The sequence below is a fragment of the Canis lupus genome, chromosome 6 (assembly GCF_003254725.2).
Source record: "Canis lupus dingo isolate Sandy chromosome 6, ASM325472v2, whole genome shotgun sequence".
Lineage (NCBI taxonomy): Eukaryota > Metazoa > Chordata > Mammalia > Carnivora > Canidae > Canis > Canis lupus.
Window position 1 is genome coordinate 21,595,742 of NC_064248.1, and position 26,426 is coordinate 21,622,167.

General features: G+C 46.6%; 1 protein-coding gene across 2 annotated transcripts in view; it reads right to left on the reverse strand.

Annotated features, from left to right (window-relative positions):
• Positions 1-9,063: 9,063 nt before the first annotated feature.
• Positions 9,064-26,426, reverse strand: part of PRKCB (protein kinase C beta) — a 325,066-nt gene continuing 307,703 nt past the window's right edge. The window contains exon 17 of one of the 2 annotated variants that reach the window (XM_025416163.3): positions 9,064-9,717. In XM_025416163.3, coding sequence (XP_025271948.1) covers positions 9,565-9,717 — 153 coding nt within the window. In that variant the 3' untranslated portion in view covers positions 9,064-9,564. Of the gene's footprint in view, positions 9,718-14,559; positions 15,936-26,426 lie in introns of those variants that run through there. The other variant, XM_025416162.3, reaches the window with a different exon arrangement.

Sequence of the window (26,426 nt, forward strand, 5' to 3'; positions counted from 1 at the left end):
GAAGACCCACCCCTTCCTAGATGGCTGTGCTCACTTTCCAAACGTAATGAGTTAAATCAAGGTGACACACTCTGACACTGAAGGTGTTATCCACCTTTTTTTTTTTTTTAACTGTGTCCCTTTTTGATTAACATAAAAAAAATCTCACCATGGCCAGGAAATATCCATAAGCCCCCATCGCAGAGCCTGTAATTCTCGATTGAGAAATTCCTCAGTTTTCTACACAGTCTTTTCAGCGAGATTTTGTTTCCTGAAATCTGCATTTTTTTTTTGAAATCTGTATTATAGAAACAAGACATCTTATTTCCCTTTTCTGGTTATAAAATTACATAATAATATTTGAAGATACTGTTTGAAAATACAACTCACCCTTTCTTCCAAACCCTGGAGAATCACTGATCGATGAGTGATTCTCATGGATTTTTAAGAGGATGTCTTTACCCAAATGGTAGCTTTTGAGATAATGCCTGACAACTGCTATCAGATGCTTAACATTTGAAAATAAATTCACAAAACACAGAAGATGAACAGATGGTCTGTGAGTTTTGTCCATTCTCTGTAGCTTTCCACCACTCTCTGCTGCATCAGACATAGAGGAGTTTGAGCCAGCCCCAGGTGGGTGTATTGCGAGGGGGAGGTGAGCTGTCCCCGAGCCTGAACCATACACAGCAACAGCTGTCTTCAGGTCCCTGCAGGAGGGCTGCACCCACAGACGGGGTCCTTGCTCCTGGTGCCTGCTGGTGGGGACAGCGCTAATGGGGAAGGGCTCTAAAGTCACTTGGGTCCTCGGGCTATTAGAGAGGCCTTCTTACTTTCTTCTCATCTTGTTCCCTGGAACAATTAGGAGAGAGAGTTCATTCCTGCCTGCACTCACCTGGGGATACCCCACATTGGAAGGTGTGGCTCCAGAATACAGTTTGGTCATTTTACCAGCATTTGGGTCAGACTGTTGGCTATAATCTTGTCCATACCAGGTGTATCAAATGACCACAACCTGTATGGCTTAAAACAATAGAAATTTATCCTAGTAGAATCATCTCAAAAAAATAGAAACAGACTGTTCTGGAGGTCAGAAGTCAAAAATCAAGGTGTGGGCAGGGCTACACTCTCTCTGGAAGCCCTAGGGGAGAACCTGCTCCTGATACTTTCTAGCTGCTGGCAGCTGGCAGCTTTCCTTGGCTTGTGTCCTCATCTTCACCCTGCTTTGCCCTCTAGGGTCCTATGTTGTCTCCCTTTGCCTTTCTCTTATAAAGATACGGTGATGGCATTATGGCCCACCCTGGTGATACAGGGTAATCTCTTCATCTCAAGATCCTTAGTGTAATTATATCTGCAAAGATTATTTCCCCAAAGAATAAAGGCTAAAAGAAGGTGACTTTTACAAATTCCAGGGTTAGGATTCAAAGTCTCGGGGTAGTCATTCTTTGACTTACTACATCAAGCCAAAGCTCTGGTCTTACCCTCCTTCTTCCCCCTTCCAGTCCTGACCTCTTCTCTTCAGAAAAGTCACACAGATCCTTGAGGTTCCTAAAAATATTGACGCTGGGATGGCTGAAAGAGCACCCTGCTGGGAATCAGTAGAGCCACCTTGGGTGGATAGTCTGAATCAATCGCAATCCTTCTCTACGTTTTTCCTCTCATCTCTTCAAGGATAGCAGTTGAGGTGGTCAAGTGCACCTCTGCTTTCTCGCCGCACTATTGCAATGCTCTCATCTTCCTTCTCTTCCTCTTACGCACACATGTCCTCTAAGGTAGATCAGATGTCAACCCTTTTGTTGAAAGTCTCTGTGGAGGATGAAATAAAGGCCCTTCAGAGATGTCCATGTTCTGATCCCTGAGACCTGCGAGTATGTCCCCTCTTGCGGAAAAGGGACTTTGCAAATGAGTTAGGAATCGTGGACTAGGGAGATGATTCTGGGCTATCTGGGTGGGCTCAATGTGTCACACTGGGGCTAGTCATAGACAGAAAAGGACATGTGGCAAGGCACACAGAGGTTGGAGTGATGTGCTCTGAGGGCAACAAGGGGCCATAAGCCAAGGATGTAGGTGGCCTCTAGAAGGTGAAGAAGACCAGGAAACATTCTCCCCTAGAGCCTCCAGAAGGAGCCTTAGTGCAGTAAGATTGATTTTTGGACCTCAGGTCTCCAGAACTGTAAGACCACAGTTTGTGTTGTGTTAAGCCACACCGTTTGTGCTCATTTGTTATAGCTGCAGTGGGAAATGAATACAGCGTCCAAGGGATTCTCGCCGGACTAAGAGCACAGACTTCTCACCAAGGTCTAGAAATGTCTGCCAGATCCAGCCCCTGCCACCCTCTCCAGCCTCATCTCCCCAGGCTGCTGGGTGCCCCCTGTTCCCTGGGCTCCGGGCGGATCTTCAGCAGGCCGGCCTCACGCTCAGGCCTTTGCTGTCGCCTCTGTTTGCAGTGCTTTGCTCTGGCTCCTTGTCACTGAGCTCAAACTGCCACCTGCTCAAGGAGGCCTTCCTTGAGCATTTGGGTTAAAAAGCTGACAATCCAGGCAGCCTGGGTGGCTCAGCGGTTTAATGTCACTTTCAACCCAGGGCGTGATCCTGGAGACCTGGGATCGAGTCCCACTTTGGGCTCCCTGCATGGAGCCTGCTTCTCCCTCTGCCTGTGTCTCTGCCTCTCTCTCTCTGTGTGTCTCTCATGAATAAATAAATAATCTAAAAAAAATTAAAAAAATTAAAAGCTGACAATCCTACCAACCCACTCCTAGCAGGGCTTCCTTAGTACCTGCTGCTACCTGCGATCATGTTACTCATTCACTATTTAATGTGAATCCCTCCTAGAACATCAGCTGTACGAGAAGAGGGCCCATGTTTTGTTCCCCATCTGATCAGTCATCGGCCCTGAGGAGAGAATTATCGAATGAGTGATGAAAGATACTCATTCATATTCAGCTCTAATAATTTCTCCCCGCAGTCACGGACTGCCTGACATCATTTCAGGCTTTGTAGCATAAGAGAAAATCACCCTCAAGCCCAGGTTTGAGCCAGGAGATGAGAGAGGATGGGATCTGAAGGCATTTTCTTCCTGCTTTTCTGTTCAGTCAGAAAATTAATTTTTCTCTCTCTGAATATGATTTTTAAATATTTCCCTCTTCTCACCATCTTCCTCTGTAAGGCCTCCTCAAGGTTTTCTCTGCTCACACCTAGTGGATCTTCCTGAAGATAATCTTGGGGTCAGAGACTTTTAGGGACTCGTCAACTAGAGTTGCCATGGTTGCTCTTGGCTTTCTGCTGCTACACGAGGGCAGCGATGTGAATCTGATGTTGTTCACACTTTACGGGCTCGAGGAGACTCCTCTAGTTTGAGACTAAGGACTTTTACATCTTGCAGGCTTACATAAATGGTGATTTCTGTTCTGTTCACAAGGGGCCTGAGTCTTTTGATCCAAGGAAAGGGTCATTTCCATTTGGATAAATGGTGGTCTGATTGCCCACACCAGCTCAGAAGCTCTTCGTCAGGGCAAGGATGGCTGTATGGCCCCCTTCCCCCTCCACCTCACCTCAAGGGGGAGGACTGGTCTGGTTGGTCAAGGTTGTGAACACTGGGGGTGCCTGGGGCACTCAGTGGGTTAAGCTTTTGCCTTTGGCTCAGGTCATGATCTCAGGGTCCTGGGATGGAGCCCTGTGTTGGGTTTCCTGCCCATCGGAGAGTCTGCTTATCTTTCTGCCCCTCATTCTACTCCTGCTCTCTCTTGCTCTCTCTCTCTCTCTCAAAATAAATAAATAAATAAATACATAAATAAATAAACAAACAAACTCTTCGGAAAAAAAGAGGTCCACATTCACTAGACACAGTACTAAGACCCCTTTTCCCTCCCATATACCACCCTATATAAACTCTTTCCATCTATGGGGTAGACAGCTTCTCACATGGCTCTCTAGTCTCTGCCTTGCCTATTTCTGCTCTTGTGTCATTCCTTCTTCCTAAGTGTGGGCTGGACCCAGTGACTTGAATGGAACTGCTATCTTACTTGCTAGACTGTCTTCTTAGCCAGTACGCTTTGATAAAGCAATCTGCCATTTTGGAAAGGTGCACATGGAAGGAAACTGTGGGTGGCCTCCAATCAAGAGCCACCAAGGAATTGAAGCTCTCAGTTAAAGCTCACAGGGACCTAGGATGCCTGGGTTGCTCAGTGGTTGGGTGTATGCTTTCGACTCAGGGCGTGATCTTGGGGTCCTGGGATCGAGACCTGCATCAGGCTCCCTGCAGAGAGCCTGCTTCTCCCTCTGCCAGTGTCTCTGCATCACTCTCTGGTCTCTCATCAATGAATAAATAAAATCTTTAAGAAAAAAAAGCTCACAGGGACTGAAATCTGCCAACAGCCATGTGAGAGAGCTTAGAAGTGGATTTTTCCCTAGTTGAACCATCAGATGAGACCACAGCCAGTGACAGCCCCAGCCAACACCCTGATTGAGGCTTATGAGGAACCCTGAAATAGAGGACCCAGCTAAACTGTACCTGGATTCCCAACCCACAGAAACTGCGAGCTAAGAAACGTGTGTTGTTTTAAGATGTTAGTTTTGGGGTAATCTGTTAACAGTGATAGATGAGTAATACAAGGCACATGATATGTGGGAATTCTTTATGCAATCCAGCTCACCTTAGAGTTGCGATCCCATTGGGATATACAGTCCAATATTCAAATAGTAATCAATGTTTATTTGCTAGACGTTGTCCTTTTTATATTTATTTCTCTCTTGGAACTTGTAGGGGAGAGTGACTTGTTGAAAACAGAATTGAATGTTTTTCTGACTCTTCTCCAAATACCATGATAATCTTACCCTAACATCTGGCCTAATTTGGGCAGGCTATATGCCAGGGAGACTTGCATTTATGGGACAAAATCCATAGTGGAGAGAGTATGGTTCAATCATTGAGCAAAACCTCTAGAATTCAAACTTTTATTGCTTTGGGAAGTCAGGATTTACTTTCAGAGCCAGTATTGCATGTCTAGGAAGTGATAAACAGCAGAATTCCACGTGGGTCAAAGCAATTTCAGATCAAACCCAGCAAAGATATAGGACCTGAGATATTTGGCTTTAGGGCTTTTAGAGCTAGATATTGATAGATGGTACTGGATTGAGTGTCCCAGATTTGGTTTCCATTTATCTTGCTTTGCATTCCTCTCTGATTTCCTAGCATCTCAGCTTGTGTATGAGGTTAGAAAAAGAACCATGGCAGAAATAACATCTGAGGATTTCAGAACTTTGTCCTCATTGGTTTAAAAAGCCTATGCCATCAGCTCTCAAGTTGGCTCTGACTATTCAATTGACAAGCCTGAACTCTGGCACCATGTCTTTGAGATTGGAGAGACAAGTAGGACCGACTTCTGGTGGGCCATGCCATGTGGCCAGACCATGGGGGGAAGCCCAGGTAGTTTCCTGGAAATTTCTTTCCCATCTACCTTATTTTTCTGATGCTCCCTAAGCTCACAAATGGTTCCGTGAAGGGACTGGGTAGTAGACACAAAATTGGTTATGGATTATTCTATCCCTATGTCCATTAACTTTTATAATGTGTTTTTATAGTGCCTCCCATCCAGAACTGGAATCTAATTCTCCACCCCTTGAATTTGGCTTATAGGAAAAGAGTGAACCTGACATAAGCAGAGGCTTGAAAAGTGCTTGTCACTGGAGTTTGCTTCCCATCACTATTCTTTGGAGTCTTCAAAACTGCCATATGAAGAAGCCTATGTTCTAACTGGAACATATGAGAACATGGAGAGCCAAGACAGCAAAAATAACTTAACTTCTTGTAGACCAGTGATGCTGTCAAACACCATCCTACACGATCTAGTCACCAGCTGACCCTCCATCTGACTGAATATATACAAGCAAGACCATCAAAGAGACACTGGGGTGGTCAGACCAGAAAAACCACCATTAAACACAGAATACGTGGCTAGTTTTAAGACACTAAGTTTTGAGATGGTTTGTTGCTCAGTATTGGACAATTGGCGTAGACTCTTTATCATGTGTATGTTCCCACCAACTCAACTTGGTGAAGACTGAATCTCTGAAGGTGAAGGACTACAATTCATCAGGTCAAAGTCAGGTCCTTGCCTTTGGTAGTGAGCTTGGCAATGAAACAATGGGGACCTTTGTGAACCAAGGGCAATGCCAGCTGAGTCTCTCCTTGAATTACTTGTCAATAGTGGCTTGTTTCTCAGACTTACTAAACTTAAGGGATCTTTGGGGCAGATCAAAATTCCCATCTGCAGAGAATCCACAATTAGGGTTTGCTTCCTGAGCATATACATCCCCCTTGTTCCAAGAACAGCTTCCAATTTTTATTCAGGGAAATTCCTTGCTCATTCTCAGTTCACATGGTTCAGGTGGCTCTCTACCCATTGCTCTAGAAGTGTAGCTCATGATATATGTGGTCGGTAGTCTCTGCGATGACACCCCGGGGCCCCCACCTCTGGGGATTCTCACCTTGTGTAAGGCCTTTGCCTGGAGTGTGGGCTGGATTTATTGACTTGCTTCTTAAAGCATAAAAAACAGCAGTGTGATGGGCAGTGGCTTCTGAGATTAGATGGCTTCCAGATTGGGCCCTTGAATCATTTGCAGTGGGGGAAGCCAGTTGCAATGTCCAGACAGTTCTCTGGGGATGTCTGACTGGTGAGGAACTGAAGTTGCCAACCGCCATGTGAGTAAGCTTAGAAGTGAATCCCATCTCCTCCCAAGTTAATCCTTCAGGTTACTGCAACCCTGGCCGACAGCTTGCCTGTAACTTCAGGAGAAGGGTGATGCCAGGTAAGCAACACCTAGCTTTCTTGCCTGCAGACATCGAGAGGTGATACATATTGGTTATTTCAAAGTTTGGGAGCAACTCGTTATACAGGAATAGATAACTAATACAACTTAGGTTTGGCCCATTAACGTCCCTTTGCAACCTCCCAGCTCCACCCCAGAAGTAGAGCTCAGGTCAAGAGTGTGCACATGACCAGGCTGAGCCAATGAGAGCAAACTTCAGGAGTTTTATAGGAGCTCCCACTCATTTCTTGCTGGACATGATCCTAGGAAGGTGAGAGGCGGGGACTTCTGCATCTTCTTGTTCTTGTTAGTAGAAAGTCCTGGGCTGGGTGTGTCTGGGTGGCTCAGTTGGTGTCTGTCTGTGGCTCAGGTTGTGATCCCAGGGTCCCAGCAGGATTTGGGCTCCCTGCTCAGCCAGGCGGGGAGGGCGTGGGCAGTGTCTGCTTCTCCCTCTGCCTCCTCCACCCACTTGTGCTTGCATGCACTCTCTCTCTCTCAAATAAATAAAATCTTAAAAAAAAAAAAAAAAGTCCTGGGCTGTCTTGTTTGGTCTCTATATCCTCAGCACCGAGAATTGTGCCTGGCCCAGAGCAGTGCTCAATACCTAGGAAAGGAAAGATGAGTTTATATCCAGCAGAGGCAGAAAATATGAGGGGCTGGCATGAGACGGGGAAAAATCAGAAGTGGCAATAGCAAGCTCTTTTATATTGTCATCTTAAATGGAACATGTCATCAAAGGTCTATAGAAAGCCGCTTATTTTTGTTTTCTAAATGTGATGCACAGAACACACAGTTTCTTCCTTCACTTTAAGTTGGCTTTCCCCAATTTTAACTGGCAGAGTTTCTAAAATTCTGCAAAGAATGCCCTAGGATCAGTGGATTCACTGCATCTGTCCGCTGCTCCATTTAGTGGGCATTTTCCAAAGAGGCAGGAGATGAATAAACTCTGTGGAGTCACAACGTACTTGGTGTGACAGGTTTGCTCTTTTGTGCTACCCACTGGCATTAGCAGCTACAAAGGCATGTGCCATAGATTGGATTAGTACATCTTTCAAAAAGAAAATAGAAGCATGATTTCATTCAGAGAAGTTATCAGGCTGACACCCAGTGATTCATTAATGTGCCACTCTGATCTCAGAGAGTGGGGCTCCTTATCATGCCGAGTTTCATTTTATTTTCCTCCTATTCTGGCCTCCCTGAGCAAGTATGGTGGTGGGGAAAAGGGCATAAGCTTCTTTCTTTCTTTTTTTTTTGCAGATGTCAAATTAGGAGAAAATAGTAAAAAGTAAGTGGATTTACAAATAGTGACATCCTCATAGACCACAGAAAAGTGTTCTTCTCAGGGCATCTGTGTGGCACAGTTGGTTAAGTGTCTGACTCTTGGTTTCAGTTCAGGTTGTGATCTTGGGGCTGTGTGATCGAGCCCCACTTCAGGCTCCATGCTCTGTATGGCATCTGCTTGAGTTTCTCTCTCCTTTCCCTCTGTGCCTTCTTAAATAAATAAAAAATTTTTCAAAAAAAAAAAGGTTTTCTCTTTGTACTGACAGCAACTTCCTTGCTGACTTTTGTTATAGGTGGAAATGAAATCTTTTTTTTTTTTTTAATATTTTATTTCTTCACGAGAGACACACAGAGAGGCAGAGACATAGGCAGAGGGAGAAGCAAGCTCCCCATGGGGAGCCCGATGTGGGACTCGATCCCAGGACCCCGGGATCACGACCTGAGCCCAGGCAGATGCTCAACCACTGAGCCACCCAGGTGCCCCGGAAATGAAATCTTTGTTATGAGCTTTGTGCATAAGGATTTAATACACACAAACCACACTGAACGGATCACTGAGCAGAAACCCTGATTCTGGGCAGAGGAAAATATTGAGGTCATTAAGTCTGTGATTTGCAAATGGCAGAGGTTTCAGCCTCAAATCTACAGCAACCAGGGAAGTGGCTAGAGAGCGTAAGACGACAGGGCATGGTGGAGACTGATGGAGGAGGGAGGGCCCACATTGCTTTTAAAGGAGACAGCCATTTCTCAGTTTGGTTGAATTATTTCCACAAGGGAACCAGGCTCAGGGCTGCTAGCCCTCTTCCAATTATTTTTTCAAGTGAATCTGAAGGCCCCAGAATTTATATGAAATATCCCATTTTTTAATGTTGACAATGAAATAAAATTATGTGTATGTGAAACAAAGCTCATCTGCTAGCCGCATCAGCCTATGGCTCCCCGGTTTATAACCCCTGTCCCAGGGCCTATTTAAAAGCAGACATGTTAACAAGAGAGTTTGCATATATTAACTCAGTTTAATCATATCAATTCTTAAACAAAAAATTTCCTCCAAGAGACAATAGTTCACAGTAACTGCAAAGCTTACTCACAATTTTTAAAAATACCAGTCATGCTTAGCATTCAGAGAAGATATGATAGAATAACTGTAAAAACATTTACCAGGAACATCAGCTTCTGACTTTAAAAATTACAAATACTGAAGCATTTTGGTATCAGACACAGTAGTTTTGACATCGTCTGTTCTTTTGATGAGTTTCTGGAAGTTTGGAAAATTGTACCTCTATAATTGGATAAAGCGCTTACTCTAAAACTAAACATTTTCAAATGTAGAAAACAAACTAGCAAGCTACACATACAAAGAAAAGCCCTCTAGGACAAGCCCTCCACATATTGAATGCCAGCATATGCACCATGGATCCTGGAAGACTAGAATTGATACATACACGTGGCCTGAAGTCTTAACACTCCAGGCTCGACAATGGAGTCTGCATTCACCTACACGTTAATGACAAACTCTGGGTTAGTATAGGAGAAGCCAGCAAATTCATTTTGGTCCAAGTTCATGATGAAGAGTTTATCAGTAGGCGTGAGTTCCACAGGCTGTCTGGTGAACTCCTTGTCGAAGTTGGAGGTGTCTCGCTTGTCTCTCTGCCAAATGGAAAGCAAACACATTAACACAGCATACGAAGGAAACACGACCCACACCTGCCAGTTAGTGGGAAGCCGATGACATCTCATGGGCAGAGTCAGAAAGAGCCCTGTGCTGAGTTATTTAGCAGGTGCGTTGCGCATACTATCCCCTGCCTTTCACTTCACATTGTATGTTGGCTTCAGGAGAGAAAACTGGGTGGAGATGGCCTAAGGAAGGAAAGGAAACGTTGAGTTGCTTTAAGGATTGTCATAAAGTGGAGAATGTGTGTAACGTGTGTGTGTTCTGTTTTCTTTGGCTTTGAGATGAATTGAACTGGAAACTACTTCCTACCATGTAACATGTCATAGAATTTGTCATGGGAGAGAGCGTCCAGGAGAAAATCATCCAACAGTGACCCCTATGGCGAGGAGGCCTTTTTTTTTTTTTCCTTAAAAAAGGAGAACGGTGGCGCAAACCTCTCAGTTGCCAAGAAGGTGGAGTGATTGGCATGTCGGGACATCAGATCGCTGCCTGATGATGAGAGGAGCTGACCACTGTCCACCCCATGTCCCCTGGTGCAAGCCAGGCTTTGAAGGGATGCTCAGAAATCCACCCTCAGACTAGAATTTGGGTCTTTGTCAGCCACAGGCTCTCTACAAGGACGGTTACAGCATTGCATGTATCTAGTCAACAAGCTAGAAGAAACAAAACCCAAAGCTTAAAGTAAGGTCAGTCAGGGCAGCCTTAAAACAAACAAAAATTGGGGGTTATTCTGTATGTTAGTAAATTGAACACCAATAAAAAATTAAAAAAAAAAACAAAAACAAAAACAAAAATTTTCTTCTCCTGGTTAGCCCGACATTTCTTCCTTTTCTTTTCTTTTTTTTTTTTTTTTTTTTTTTGGTGTGGGGATGGGGGGCATTAATCCCAGGTTACTAATTACAATTTGGGTCAGTCTTTTCCAGGGAATGTCCAATTGTGGACTAATAAAAACACCTCACATCTGTATGATGTTCTCACCTGCTCAGGGTCCTGCAGGCTCTCGTTCTTTCCCATCCTCACCACCCACCTGAGGGCAGGAGGAGCTGGAGAGTCCTCCCCTACCCCCTCGGAGAAAACAGGTGCAGGAAGATACAGTGACTTGCCCAAGGTTGCAGAGTGGGGGAGTGATCTTTACCTGACCACGCTGTTCTTAATTAGGGCTCATCTCAGTCCCTCTGACTTGGGGTGGGGGTGGGAGACCTCTATTGCAGGGGAGCTGAGGAGCATGCCTGGGTTTGCCTCGCTGAAGCCAGTGCTGGCTCAGATGGTAAAGAGGGGAGGCTCAGTGAGAACTGACTGATTCGTTGGAGTCCAGTCAGTTGCCATCCATGCTTTAGTTCAGCTCCTAATGGGAGCCGACTATTAGGTCTTCTCACTGCTGGGCTCGTTCCCCTTTGCCAAATGCCTCCCACGAGAATGCCTTCTTTCAGGCTGCTCCCTGAGATAGGTAGAATGTCCCTATGGAGTTGCCACTTAATTGTGTTGTATGTGTTGGGGTGTGGGAGTGAGGAGTGGGGGGTGATAAGGAACACACTTCAGTAAGCGTCGCCAGACTGCAGTGGGCTCAAGATGCGGATGGAGCTGTTTTCTAGATGCTGGGCCATCTCCTGCTGCGCCCCGCTCATTCTACCGCATTTTGTCCTGCCCGCTGTCAGCCTGTCCTGTCCTGTCCCAGGCACAGACTGTGTTCAGAGAGAAGCTCGAACATCACCCCTTCCTTTAGTATCACCCGCACTCTGGACCCTACAAGTCATACCTTAGCATCCTTTTAATTGTCTTCATGGCACCTACTTACTATCAGACACTGTCTTATTTACTGCCTCTCTCCAGGCGGGGAGGGTCCGTGCCTGTTTCCTCACTACTGTATTTCTACTGCCAGAAATAATGCTTGGCACCCTGTAGGTTGTCCATAACTATTTGTTAAGTGAATGAATCAGTCAATGAAGGAAGACTTGACTAAAGATGAGCCTCTCGTCCTCGAGCCAGACAGAGACCCCACTCTGTAGTGAAGCAATGAAATTGTTCCTGTTGATTCTATGGGTCGTTCACATCAGCCTCTGTCCATTCTAAGGCCCAGCAGAGACTGGATTGTTAGGCCCCTTCAAGGTCTGAGAGCTGTGGGGTTCTGTGCGCTCCCCCCGCCCCCGTAGATTTGGGGCTGGAAGACCGGCAGTTGCCGCCTTTCAGATCTCCCCCGAGGAACATTGACCCCATCTGGCCTTCCCTGCCTCTGGGCATCCCTGGAGGTTCCCTTAACCACCACCCCCAGTTGTCAAAGCTCTTCCGCATCTGCTGTGCTGGTGAGGTCTCGTGTTTCAAACAGCCACACGGTCCAAATAGAACCTGCCATAACGGATTTCATCCTGTGGGCTGATCCTCCTAGGAAGTACCCCAGAATTTTACCTTTAGAAGGCAGGAGAGGATAGGCCTCTCTGTTGAGACCATTCTTTTTTGGGTTGATAGCATCTGAAGCCACATAAGCAGAATATCACTCAGCCAAGTAGGGTTATTAATTCCACTGGCCTCCTATTGATTCCCCAAGATCATTATGACCGCGGTCCTACCCTTTCTTAGAAGAGGAGCAGGTTCATGAGTAGTGTAAGAAATGCCAAGAGGGATTCTTGGACCCTGATAGACAATTAGCTATGGCTAACATGCACTGTGTTTAGGTTTCTTCAGATTTTCTTATTCAATTTCCTTTTTTAGAATTCTTCCCTAATTTAAGTTCTTTTGGAAAATCTCAGCCTGTCTCATCTAGAAGAACCAGGCGGTGTCAAGCTGGGGGCAGTGTGCTGGCAGGATGGCTTCTCCCTGAGAGCTGGAAAGGATAATGCCTGCAGGAATCTGGGTAGAAAACTCTCACTAAGACATGAGATTCAGGACCTGGAAATGAGCTGTAAAACCAATCCCCACCCCCACCCCCATGAGTATCTGTCTCTGCTCAAATCTTGGTGATTCTATGGTCTTTTTGAGCATGGAGACTGGGCCTTTGGCCTTCCAGAAGGAAACCCACCTCAGCTACCATCTAGCCCCTGTCCTTCCCCACCCACTGTATTTTAGGATTATTACAGAAATTTGGGTGAGGGCACTGCTGCATTTCCTCTTTCAGCCTCAAACTGTGGTCGGCAGAGAGAAAGGAGCCCTGAAGCCCTGTGATGACTTCTGCTTTCTTGTAAGAAGCCTCCTCTGACTAACTCAGAAACTGGTTATCTCTAGATCACATTATGCTTTTAAATACTTGTTTAATGGCTGCCCTCCTGGATAGCATCTCCCCCACTGTGCTCCTGCCACCCAGCAGAGAGCCTGGCACATAGCTGGTTCTCAATGAATGCTTCCTGGATGAATGAATGGGGAGTGGAATATGTGAATGACTGCACAGGAAGTGGAAAAATCTTTCTTCCTGGATAAACTTGCAAAGTGTTGCCCGGAGGTTACATATTCTCTAAGCTCTGTTTCTTGGTCTCCTTTGGACTTAGAATGGTGATAGAAAAGGAAATTGCAGGAACTCTGACCAACGATCCCTCACTTCCACAGAAGCCTTCACTGGGCAACCCTCAGCAAGGTGTGTTAGGAGAACGGAGACTTTGGCTTGAGTACTTCTTTCTGCAAACAATTCAACTTTTGGAAAAATAATGACAGAAATTTGGAAAATGTGCAGTGTATATACAATATATTTTATCTACCATCTATCTACCTATCTATCATCTATCTATCTATCTATCTATCTATCTATCATCTATCTATCTATGTCTAGCTATCTACCTACCTATCTTACATTGTTCTCTAACTTTGTCTCAAATAATCTGTCAATGGCCCAATGCTTCTATATGGTTTTTATCATCCTGAGAGCATGTACAAGGAAAGACCTGGTAACCCAAAAGCCAGACAAAGGATCTCAAATAACTTGCCTGTTGGTGGGCATGGCTCAGAGATGTCAGCTATAGAGCAGAAACAGGCCTGAACTTAGTCAGAGAACCTGGGTTTGTACCCCAGCTGGCTGACCGTGGGCAAGTCACTTCCTCTCTCCAGATGCCAATTTTCCAACAATAAAATGAGGGAGGAGGGTTCTGTCCCGATTTAACTCCTTCTCTAACTTTCTGAGCTTGTCAGCTGGGACTTGGGGTTTGCCCCACATGGGGCTTACATGGCTACCACCATGGCAGCAGCAGGACAGTCCTACAGCCTGCAGCAAGGAGAAGCAGAGGGCAGACAGGAGTGAGCCAGGACCCCCTGCCTATGTGCAAATCCAAATCTCGGGTTTCTTAAAGATGAGAAGTGTTCCTTCAAGGACATTTGTCAAGTCTGTAAAGTTCTCCTGATGGTGTCTTAGAAACCCTGGTGCTTCTGGAGATCACTCGACTTCTGATAATAATTCTCTGTAGAGCTGCCTGGGAATAGAATGAGACAGTAGGCAAGGATGGGGAACCACCTGCCATCCTCATCAGCTCAGGCAGAAACAGGATTTCTTCCACCCAAGGGGTTTCCTTGGCTTCTGGGGGCTCACAGACCTGCTCGCATGAAAGAATATTTATTCCAAGCTGGGAGGAGTGGTGATTTTGATAAGAAAATCAAGAGCCACAGCTATGCTGCTAGCTGGCCCTAAACGTGACTCTGGCCTTGACCTCCGATATCATTGGAAGCCCCGGCCAGCTCATCCCATCCCATTACAGGCTGCCAGGAGTCCCTGAACGGTCCCCAGCCTCTTGGACTGGTAGAGCCGGGGGTCTGAGGTTAAGCTCTGGGTTTAGTTCCTTTCTGTCCTGAAGCCTCAGGAGCCCCGCTTGGCAGTTTGGGTCCATATTTTTCAAAGAGAGCCGTTTTTCTTGCAATAGCATTTCTTCTTTCTTTCTTTCATTTTTTTTTATTGTATCTCGATGCTAGAAAAAAAATGGCACATAACAAATATCCAGATACAAATGGACATTTCCACAAACATCTTGCAAAACAACATCAAAGTGAAGAATACAACCGTCTATGTTTCAAGAAATGGTGTCTTTCTCAGAACGCTTAATTAGCTTTCCCAAGGCAGCAACAAACCTAGGCAAATCCCATCTGCACGGGTATGGGTCTGCTAGGCTCCAGAGCCGCCTTCTTGACAAATCAAAGCAGGTGACCGTGGTTAATAACATTTGGACACATATTTCAAAGCATGTGTAACAAAGTGAGTTTTTTTTTCTTTTTTGCATCTGAACAACAACAGAAATAAAACCCCAAAGCAAATAAACTTGAAATGTAATGTAAAACCATGGTCCCCTGGGACCTTGCTAGAGTGACCATGTCTTTTCAGGGAGTGATGCCAAATGCCCTTTGCAAGGAGTTGGAGGATGAAGGCGATCAGGGACACAGGGTATCAGAAATGACAGCATGGAGGTGGCGCCCCAGCTGGTTTGCCTTTTGACTGACCTCTGGAGGTACTTTTAGATTGAGACTGTCTAAAAGCACACTCTTGGCATTTTAAAAGGGCTGAGATAATCTCCTTAACTTTGAGTCTAAAAAACAACAGAATACAATGTTATTTTTAGCCTGTGCTTTGCACAGCTCATGGGGCCTCCAAACAGGCCTAATAGAGGAATCCCCTGTACCTCAAAGCAACCATGCACTTGGAATGAAGCCACGCTCCCCGTCCAGAAGGGAGAGAATACTGCGAGCATCCAGTGATCCATTCTTTTGGTAGAACAATCTAGACCGGATGCTTGGCGTTGGAAAAGCATGTGAAATGGAACAGAGGGAGAGAAAGCAGGCATTTTCTGTCCCGACTGGGTCCGCGGAGCTGACGTGCTTGGAAAAATCAATGGTAAGAGGACTTTGCTAATGTGTTGATTACGCAGCAGCCTTTTCGACGTGCCACCTGCATCATCCCATCTCATAGAGATGCTCCAAACTACCCGAGGACATTTGGTTTCTGAAACATGGTCACTCTAGTCTCATCAGCAAATAAAACATGGATGCGACGTGGCAATGAAAGAAAAGATGTCACCACAACGGCCGTTGAGCTTGAATGACAGAAATGAAGGACGGAGGTCTACACATCTACTTAGCTCTTGACTTCAGGTTTTAAAAATTCAGAGTTAACAAAGGAAAATCCTTCGAATTCTGACTGGTCAATATTCCTGATGACTTCCTGGTCGGGAGGTGTTAGGACTGGTGGATGACGAGTGAAAAACCGGTCGAAGTTTTCAGCATTTCGCCCACACTATGAGAGGGGGAGAAAAGAACTTGTGGTAGGTGGAAAAAAAAAAAAAAAGAAAGAAAGAAAACAAACAAACAAAAAAACCCAAACAAAACAGAACCAAACAAAACGAGGCGTGGCTTGCTCCACTGCCTCAGAGAGGTTGTTTCAATGATCAGTAATGAGAGCAACATAAAATGCAAAATTTTCATGACCTTTGGTACATGACCTTGGACTCCCGACCTTCAGTTTCTAGGGCTCATGAGCTGCCCCTGGAGTCCTCTGGGCAGTCAGGAGCTGCATGGCAAAGGCATGAGATGGTGGGGCTGGTGGCATGTGGCATGTCCCTCCACCCCCGACCCCCAATCCCAAGGAGTCAGCCAAGCCCACCTGTTGAAAGAGATGGGATTAAGGTACCAGCGATGTTTCATGGGGCGCCAGATACAAAGTGATGAGCCAGTTAATACATCACCTGGGAGATCCCAATATTTAGCAGTGGATCCCTCAAGCGCTGTCCTCTGGCTGCCAGTCAGGAACATCAGACGTTTCCAGCTCCAGAGATCCAAGAGTTTACAAACTCTAGTCAGTGGAGATAGATCCCAAGACTTGGCTCTGGTGCCTGCAATGGCTGGCTGACCATGAGGCCCTGGTTAGCTGGGTAAGTCCTTGACCTCTAATCACAAGGTACCCGCAGACAAACCCAGCCATTCTCTCTCCAAATGGGAACGGAGGGTGTGGGTTGAAACACAAGCCAGTGCTTGGTGGGGCAGTTGGAGTCTAGAGAGGAAACTGTCATCATTTTTCACCCATCCTGGGGTCTGTATTTATGAAAAGGTCTTGGTCTGAGGCAGAGTTGAAACGAATGTGTGTTCGCACACGTGCACATGTATGCAGGTGTACACACACGCACACACTAGTTCTTACCCAATAAGAAGAGACACTCAGTCACTAAATATGACATTCTTTGTTCTTCACCAGGAAACATTTGTACGAGAGCTAAATATTTGAAACACTGTGTCTACAGCAGGTAATCACAAGCTAATAATAGAGCAGTAAGTAGTACTAGTAGTTATGACAGCTAATGTTCATTATGCATTTGCTATAAGTCAGGCACCCTAGAATGCTCTACCTACGTGATCTTCTTTAATCCTCCCCATGACCCAATGAAGGGGGCATTATTCCCACTGGATCAATGAAGACACCAAGGCCAGGGAGATGATGTCAATTGTTCAAGGCCACACAGCCACTGCATGAGCTGCAACGTGAGCCAGGTCCCTCTGACATGAGTCCACACTCCTGGCTCCATTCTATATGGATGGTTCCTAGGCTAAGGAGTACAGTACCAAGTGAGGTGGGGCTGGGAGGGGAGGGAGGAGGAGTCAAGGATGGGGATGAAGAGGTCTCTGGTTTGAAGGACAGTGAGAATGTGGTTGCATCAACCCCTGAGACAGAGAAAGTGGGAAAATTCAGTAAGATGGCTATTTCTGTTTGGACGCAATGACTTTGAGGGACCAGAGAGGTTCCGGGAGATGACCTGAGGGCATCAGAAGAACAGATTCTGGAGCTCAGGAGAGAGGTCTTGAAAAAAAAATTAAGGACAGAACATGGGAAGTGGAAGAAAGATAATAATAATAATAATAATAATAATAATAATAGTAGTAGTAATAAAAACTGCAGAGCAGTTTTCAGGCAATTGGCTCAGAGTTTCGCATACATTACCTTTTGGCTTCACATAACCACCCCAGGAGATGGGGATCTGATTTCCAACTGCCAGTGAGAAAACTGCCCCTAAAACTGAGAGGGCGGGAAGAGGAGACCCAGGAGGGGACACGGCCAGACAGGCTGGGGACTGAGGGAATCCCCAGGGAGAGGGGCGCTTTTGGAGCTGAAATATCTCTGAGGGGTCAAGCAGGGGATTTGTGGAAAATGGGCCACCACACTTGGCAGCTGGGGGGAGGCAGATGAGAAGGTGAAGAGCTGCCACCGAGCCTGAGTCATGGGCAGAGGGAAGTTAAGTTGAGAAAGTCAAGGAGCACACACTCCCCCTTTTGCTCCTTCAAGGCCCAGGGTCAAGGGAAGCACAGGTATGGGAGGGGGTGTGTGTGTGTGTGCATGAGACTCAGTGCCCAGAGGCCTCAGAACTCCTGCTCTGTTCCCACTGGGGCAGAAGGGAGCCCACGAGGCTGCAGGACATCATGTGTGTGACTGGCCCGGTGCCTGGAACCAAGTGAAGTGTCAAGGCATCCTAGCTGTAAGCATGATTTGATTCTTGTTTTCCCTGCAGACTGTGTATGCTCCCAAAGACAGGGTGTTTTCAGGATGTTTAAGTTTAAATTAAAAAAAAAATTTTGTTTTTTTAATTTTTATTTTAAGATTTTTATTTATTTATTCATGAGAGATATGCACACACATATCCACAGAGGCAGAGATACAGGCAGAGGGAGAAGCAGGCTCCATGCAGGGAGCCCGATGCAGGACTTGATCCTGGAACTCCAGGATCATACCCTGAGCCAAAGGCAGATGCTTATCGCTGTGCTACCCTGGCATCCCAAGTTTTTTAAATATTGAAGAAACAACTTTACATTTTTTAAAGACTCGTGTCTGACGTGGAGAAACATATTTGCTATCCCAAGCTAAATTCTTTTCAGCCATGTTGGTATCTTTGCTTCAGATCTCAGAAAATGAGAAGTGGCCCCCCTCCCCCTGCACCTGCCCACCATATACTCAAGACTTGGCAGTCTGCTCTGCTGGCTGGTGGAAGACAATTTTTTTTTGTTTTTTTGTTTTTTAATTTATTTTTTATTGGTGTTCAATTTAGTAACATACAGAATAAACCCCAGTGCCCGTCACCCATTCACTCCCACCCCCCGCCCTTCTCCCCTTCTACCACCCCTAGTTCGTTTCCCAGAGTTAGCAGTCTTTACGTTCTGTCTCCCTTTCTGATATTTCCCACACATTTCTTCTCCCTTCCCTTATATTCCCTTTCACTATTATTTATATTCCCCAAATGAATGAGAACATATAATGTTTGTCCTTCTCCGACTGACTTACTTCACTCAGCATAATACCCTCCAGTTCCATCCACGTTGAAGCAAATGGTGGGTATTTGGAAGACAATTTTTGCTCACGGAACGATGGACCCTCAATACAGTGTGGTCAGAATCACTGTCCAGGTTCTTTCATTGTTTATGCGTCTTTTTTTTTTTTTTTTCATTCAAGAAAGATTTAGTGAGGACACCTGGGTGACTCAGTGGTTTAGTGCCTGCCTTCGGCCCAGGGCATGATCCTGGAGTCCTGGGATCGAGTCCCACATCGGGCTCCCTGCATGGAGCCTGCTTCTTCTCCCTCTGCCTGTGTCTCTGCCTCTCTCTGTGTCTTTCATGAATAAATAAATAAAATCTTAAAAAAAAAAAGATTTAGTAAGTATCTACTATGTACCAGGTCCTATTATAAGAGTAAATTATACAAAAATCTATGCCTCGTGGAATTTGTATTCTACTGGGGAAGAAAGGCAACAGACACAGAAACAGAAGTGGGACTGCAAATGTACATGGTTGTGTCTTAATGCCAGACGGAGAAGGCAAATGGTATTAAGAAAAATAAAGTGAGGCCAGTGATACAGGGTGAAGAGAATGCCATTTTCGATAAAGTGATAGCTCTTAGGAGATGAGCTTTGAGCAAGCCCTCCGTGAAGGGAGGGAGGGAGCCATCTGAGTGTCTGGAGGAAAAGCATTCCAGGCAGAGGGAAGTGCATTTGCAAAGGCCCAGAGACAGGCATGCTCGCTGGGCAGTCATTAGACAGCCAAGGGAGGCCAGGGTGGCCAGAGCGGTGACCATGAGGCAGAGGGGTGACACGGTGAGAAAGAGGGCCAGGGGCTGGATGGAGGGCCTTGCTGGCCGAGGGAGGGCAGACGCTTTCCATCTCTGCCTGGTGAGAAGGCCTGGAGGGTTCTGAGCACCCGAGGCACTCTTGACTCATGTTTCCCTACGGTCGTTGGCGCTGGTACAAAACTGATGGAAGGACGAGAGGCAGGGGGGTCAGCCGGGAGGTGAGAGAGGATGCGTGGTGCCCTCGGAGGCAGGTGCCCTTGGGGGAGATAGAAAAGTGCATCTGGAGTGGGGGGGGGTGGCAGGATTTGCTGATGGGTCAGAAGTGGGTATTCCAGGAAGAGAGGACCTGCCGGTGACCCTACAACCTTGCTCCTGAGCTCGGGGCGAGTGGGGCACTCGGGCTAGAGCGCCTTCAGGAGGCAATCGGGCACTTGCTGTCCTGTTTGATAAGCCTGAGTGTCCAGTGGGGGTGCGAGGGTGTGGGGACTGAAGAGCAGCGGCAGCTAGGCGGATGGCCGAGGCCCCGGGGAACATAGGAGCTGGCTGTGGTCATCTGGAGCGGAGAGCAGGTGGACGGGGCCGCGGGGCTGGGGGCGAGCACGGGATAAGGCTCACCTGCACCTGTTCCTCTTTGGCTTGGGTGCCGGGACCCAAACCAGCCCATGCGGGAAGCGTGTGAACCGAGACGTGGAATCTTCAGGGGCCGTTTGTCTTTAAAAACCATCCATTTGCCGTGCACACCAGAAGGCTGCAGCTCTGCTGGGGCCTCCCCAGAGGCTGTGAGAGGAGACGGAAACAGCTTCTGGCAGCTTTGAGCCCTCCCCCCCAGCCCCCCCACTGCCTCGGAGAACAATGAAATCTTTAAGTGAGATAGCAGGGAGGAGCTGCCAACGCAGGGGTTAACCAAGGGGGCACAATACAGCGGGAGCGTGATTTTCCTGCTAATAAGCAGCTTACGGGGCTGGCCGATCACAGCCTCCCTAAGTGTTTCCGTGTTTTTCAAATGGAGCTGTCACTGCCCATTAGCTTCAGGAGCGCTCCCTAAATGGAGACGTCAGCCCCTGGGAGGCGCAGGCGGGATGAGCCGGCGCCTGCCGTGTCCTTGGAGAGCGGCCGGCAGCGGGATCGAGGGACACACACAGAGAGGGCCACGCCTGCTTCTCTGGACCTCCCGGTGGGTACTTCAGCCTCACTTAGCGGCCCAAAGAAAACCCAGCCCGCTGTCATCAGGGCACACCACCGGCGGCGCTGCTCCCGACACCCGGCCACGGGACCCAAAGCGGCTCCGCTCGGTTATTTCAATCACGTGGCACCTCTTTCTGGGGTGGGAGAGGGGAGTAAGGATTTCGACTTGTTCAACTGCGCCTTTGAATCTGAGAACCTAGACAGTTTGAAAAGCTTATCTGTGAGCTGTTACATGTGAGCCCTTTCTTTCCCCCCTTCTTCTCTTCTTTCTAATTTCTGTTTCATTGTGTTAATAACAGCTCCGAGTCTAGCTGTCGAATGTGGAGCTGGCTTAGTCACAGCAGCCACGGGGATCTTTCAGACGCCAACCTGGATATGTCACTTCTCTGCAATGCTCCCCGTTGCCCAGGGCCTACGCTCTTTAGGATGACTTACGGGGCCCTTTTGGATTTGGTCCTGGTCACCTGGTCACTAGCCCCTCACTGCCTACCCTCCACAAACCCCAACACACCCTTGGGTCCAGGCTTTCCAGGATGCTCATGCACTTTGTCACCTCCCAGCCTTGGGAATGAGCTGCCTCCTCTGCCAGGAACACCTGCCTCCCTGCTGTCCCCCCCCCACCAGGGCATTTCCTACGCATCCTTTTTGTCCCTAGACAGATGTCACTTCCCCCAGGAGGCTTTCTCTGGACCCCTCTTCTGTATTCCTGGATTTATCCCACCAAGATACAAGATGCTCCTCAAAAAAACTGTTTGAGGGTGAGGGGGGGAGTTGCCATCAACTATTCACCGATAGGCAAAAAAGTTAAATAAATGACGATACATCTATTTGATGTATTTCCATGCAAAATACTTTTAAAAATTAAAAGATATAGAATATTAAGTGACATAGTCATATAATTACTAACCGTGTACAATATGTTCCCATTCTATAAATTGTACACGCAAATGTGTATGCTCCAGACACCGCTATTGTATATATGCTCATAGAGATTGGACAAGTTACAGATTGTTTAATGTTCTCCTTTATCTTTTCTGCTTGCTTGTGTTTTTGAAAATTTAAATAATAATCAGGTTTTTTTTTTTAAATAAGAGAAAACCCCCATAAAATCCATTTAAAATGAGGGAGCTATTGCTAATTGGGTGCTAAAGTGCTTCTTCTGCCTGGTGGTGTACCAGGCACTGGAAATACGATGACACACAAGAGGGTCCCTGTCCTAGTCTCATGGAGCTTGTTGGTTTTGCAGAGGAGACAGACAGACAGTCACACACACACACACACACACACACACAGGCACTGCATGGTGCCATGTGACAACTGGGGCCATAGAGCACAGAAGTGAGGAACCTAAGAAGGGCCAGGAAGACTTTCTGGAGGAGGTGACATCTAAGCTGAATGTGACCAGAAAGAAAGACATCGCTTCTTTGGAGGAGGGAAGACAATTGCCCAGGGGACAGAAGGAGACGAAAAGAGGGCAGGGACAGAGCAAGATGCTGGAGAACAGGACAAGAGCGCACTCCTGCTTAACCAGGCATGATGGGGAGGCGAAGGGGCACAGGGGAGCTTCCTGCCTGGCCTCCATCAAGATAGCAGGGCATCTTCAGGAACCCAAACTTGAAGGTTGCAGTGAAAACATCCCAAGCCACGAAGCCTGGGTAAAAAGATAAAAAGAGTCTCTTTTTCTTGGGGCTCCTGGATGGCTCAGTTGGTGAAGTGTCTGCCTTAGGTTCAGGTCATGATCCCAGGATCCTAGGATCAAGCTCTGAGTCAGGCTCCCTGCTCAGGAGGGGGTCTGCTTCCCCCTCTCCTCTGCCTGCCCCCCATTCATGCTCTTGGTCTCTCTCAAATAAATAAATAAATAAATAAATAAATAAATAAATAAATTTTTTTTAAAAAGAATCTTTTTCTTCTTTTTTAAGTGTGCAAATTCAATGACATTCCGGGTCCTTTTCATGCCTTGCAGACAGTTCTCCGCAGCAGGACAACACAGGAGGGACCCACCCAGTGAGAAGCAGGCAGCTAAGTGCAGAGCGGTGCACACGCTGGATCATTTTGAAAAGTCATCTGTGGACCAAGTTTTCTCTCCCGAGCAGAGTCAGACAAAGTGCAGTGTAGAAAGAAAAGAAAGATAAAAGCTCCCTTTACTGCGAATAGGTGAAGATTCCTTGCAATTGGGGTGTTTGATCTCTTGTGTCTGTTCAGTTAGAAGGAAGTCAGCAAGGGAGAGGGCTTTCGTGCCGGGAAGCAAGTTTCATGTTTTGTTTTGTTTTGTTTTGTTTTATCTAAAAATAAGATGCCATGTCTTGTTTTCCTCCAGATTTCGGTCTAAATGCCATCTTCTCAAAGAAGCTGTTTGGGATCACCTCCAAAGTAACCCTCCCCTCCTGTTATTCTACCTCGGAGCATCCTGCTCCCTTCTTGCACAGGAAGTAAAATATCCAAAGAGCCCGATCTAAATGACTTGTTTATTTCCTTGCTTCTCTGTCGGAGAACCAGCATCCCAGCTAGACTGTAAGCCCCGCAAGAGCTGAAGTCCCATCACAGCCTTCCTAGGACTCAGGACAGGGTCTGGCACACAGAAGGCACTCAACATTGTCAGATGGATGAATGACAGTGCATATTAAGTGCATATTATTAGTCAGATATTGTGCTAAGTGCTACACAAGGATTATCTCACTTAGTCCATGACGTCTCTGTTGACGTCTCTGTTGCTGTACAACAACAAACGGGTTTAGGGAATTTAAGTACCTGACTCTGATTTGATCCCGGATCTGACAATGATCTAGACTCTTCCATCAGCCTTGTACATTTCTTGCCAAAACAAACAAGTCGTTCGAAAGCACCCAGGAAAATAAACAACAAAAACCCTCTGTTATCTCACCACCTCAATACCTTCATTATGCAACATTTTAGTGTGCGTCCTGGATGGCTGGATGAATAGATGGATGGATGTTTGTTACTCTTTAAACAGGCTATAGAATCATTCCTTTGTTCTTTGTGCTTTTAAGAAACCCGAGACGAAATATACCCGTGTGAACAAAGTGCCATGTTTTTCTTATCTATTCTTCACCATTCATCCTAAACCCACGTAGCTGGCTTCAAATAAACTAGTCCTCAAATAGCAATCACTCCCTTTATTTGCCTATGTTTTTATAACTTTGATTCTCACAGGTTTGGGAGACAGCCAGGAAAAGGATTATCTCCCACCTAGCAGATAATTTGGAAAGTCAACAATTTGGTCAGGGTCATGGAGGGTAAAGGAGGGGAGTCGAGATTCAGAGTCAGGTTCTGTTCGATTCCGAAGACCACGCCAGAACTGGGTGGCCCTGAGTGCTTTCTAACTATATCTCACTGCCTTACAGATTACATCCAATTGTGTGGCATGGATTTAAACGCTGACCTGGGTACCAATCCCAACACCAACAATCCCCAGCTATACAACCTTTAAGCCGGTGAGCTAAATTCCCTACGCCAACTTTTTGTTACGTCAACTGGACCTACCTTGTAGCGTGTGGTGAGGATGATTTGATAAAATGCACAGAATACATGTGACATGGTAGCTGCCATGGGGTGTGGACGGAACCAGCTCTGTCCACGGAGCTAGTCTGATGGCTATGGCCATGCTCTGGGTGCAGACGGGTCCTGCGGGCCCTACCACACCTCAAGCCCTCCTGGGATATTGCCCTACAGGTACAGACCTCTAAAACACAAACTGAAATCTTTCCTGCCGAGGCTGGTGGGATACGGTTAGGAGCCTCAAGGTGACACCAGGCCTTAACTGGGGCTCCCAGTTAGAAGGGAGGGACAGATGTATGTTTGGGGGCAAAAGGGACACATTTTCACCCCTCCCCAACCTCACTGCCTTGGAAAGACATTTCTTTGTTTTAAAAATGTATTTATTTATTTGAGAAAGAGAGAGAGAGAGAGAGAGAGACAGAGAGAGAATGAGCAGGGAGAGGGGCAGAGGGAGAGAAAGAAACTCTAGTAGACTTCCCACTGAGCCCGGAGCCCCTAGCAGGGCTCCATCCCTCAACCCCAGCCAAAATCTAGAGTCTAAGGCTCAACAGACTTGACTGAGCCATCCAGGTGCCCCTTGTAAAGACATTTTAATGCAGATTACATACCACCTTTGAGTTGTTGTTTTTCATACCCTAGGGTGGCAGGGGGAGGCTTTTGTGGTTGTTTTTAAGAAACTGCACTTGTAAATAAACAAGAAATGAATTATTCTTTCCCCTTCTGGGTCACGCACATGTCTGGACATGATGGCATCAGAGTTTTCACAGAGTTGGTATTTCAGGACAATCGGTGAGCGTGGTGCCATATAAATGAGAAAGGAGAGCGGCGTAAAAAGACTGGAAGGGAGACTCTGAATTTATCCTGCGGATATATGAAACTAGGAAGCTATTAAAGAATGAAGAAGCTCTTGAGGTGCTGAGAGAAACACTCCGCCAGACAGAAGGGCGTAAGGCAAGGCACAGAAACCAAACAGCGTGCTAGCGTCCTTGATTGTGACGTGGGGGTATTTCTGTGCTTGCACACAGCCTGCCTAGACGGTCACGCCAGAACTGGGTGGCCCTGAGTGCTCTGCGAAGGAGAACCATGAAGCCTAGCTTAGGGTCAAGGGTGAGCACAGAGGACTTAATTTCACCGTGTATTTAAAAAATTTTTTTAATTTTATTTATTTATTATTATTATTTTTAAAGATTTTACTTATTTATTCATAAGACACACACACACACACACACACACACACACACACACACACACACGAGAGGCAGAGACACAGTCAGAGGGAGAAGCAGGCTCCATGCAGGGAGCCCGATGTGGGACTCGATCCCGGGACTCCAGGACCACACCTTGGGCCAAAGGCAGGTGCTAGACCGCTGAGCCACCCAGGGATCCCCTTTTTAAAATTTTTAAAAAAGATTTTATATATTTATTTGAAAGAGGGAGAGTGAGAGCACATGCACGCGCGCACACACACACACACACACACACACACACATACAGAGGCTCAGACTCCCTGCTGAGCAGGGAGCCTGACATGGCGTGGGGGCTGGAGACCAGGACCCTGAGATCATGACCTGAGCCCAAGCCAGATGCTTCACCAACTGAGCCACCCAGGTGCCCCTCACTGCGTAGTTTCTGATGCTGCTTGCATATTTCACTTTTTCAGGTTTTGTTTTGTTTAGTTTAAAGGAGGGAAAATCAGAACACATTATCAGAAATAATGTGATGAGGTCAAGAAAGAGAAGACAAGTCTATAAGAGGAGGCCACCCTGAGGTTATCGACGACTCCATGAGAGAAATGTCAACACGGAGTGGTGGGAGCAGAAGCCAGATTGCATCAAACTGAAAAAAAGAACAGATCGTAGTAAGTGGACATAACAAGAATTGGCAGCTCTTTCAAAGGTTTGTTTATATAAAGAGATAGGGCAGTAGCCCTAGAAGTGGGAAGGAGTGATCCCAGGATTGAGGGAAGGGATTTTTTATTTTTTA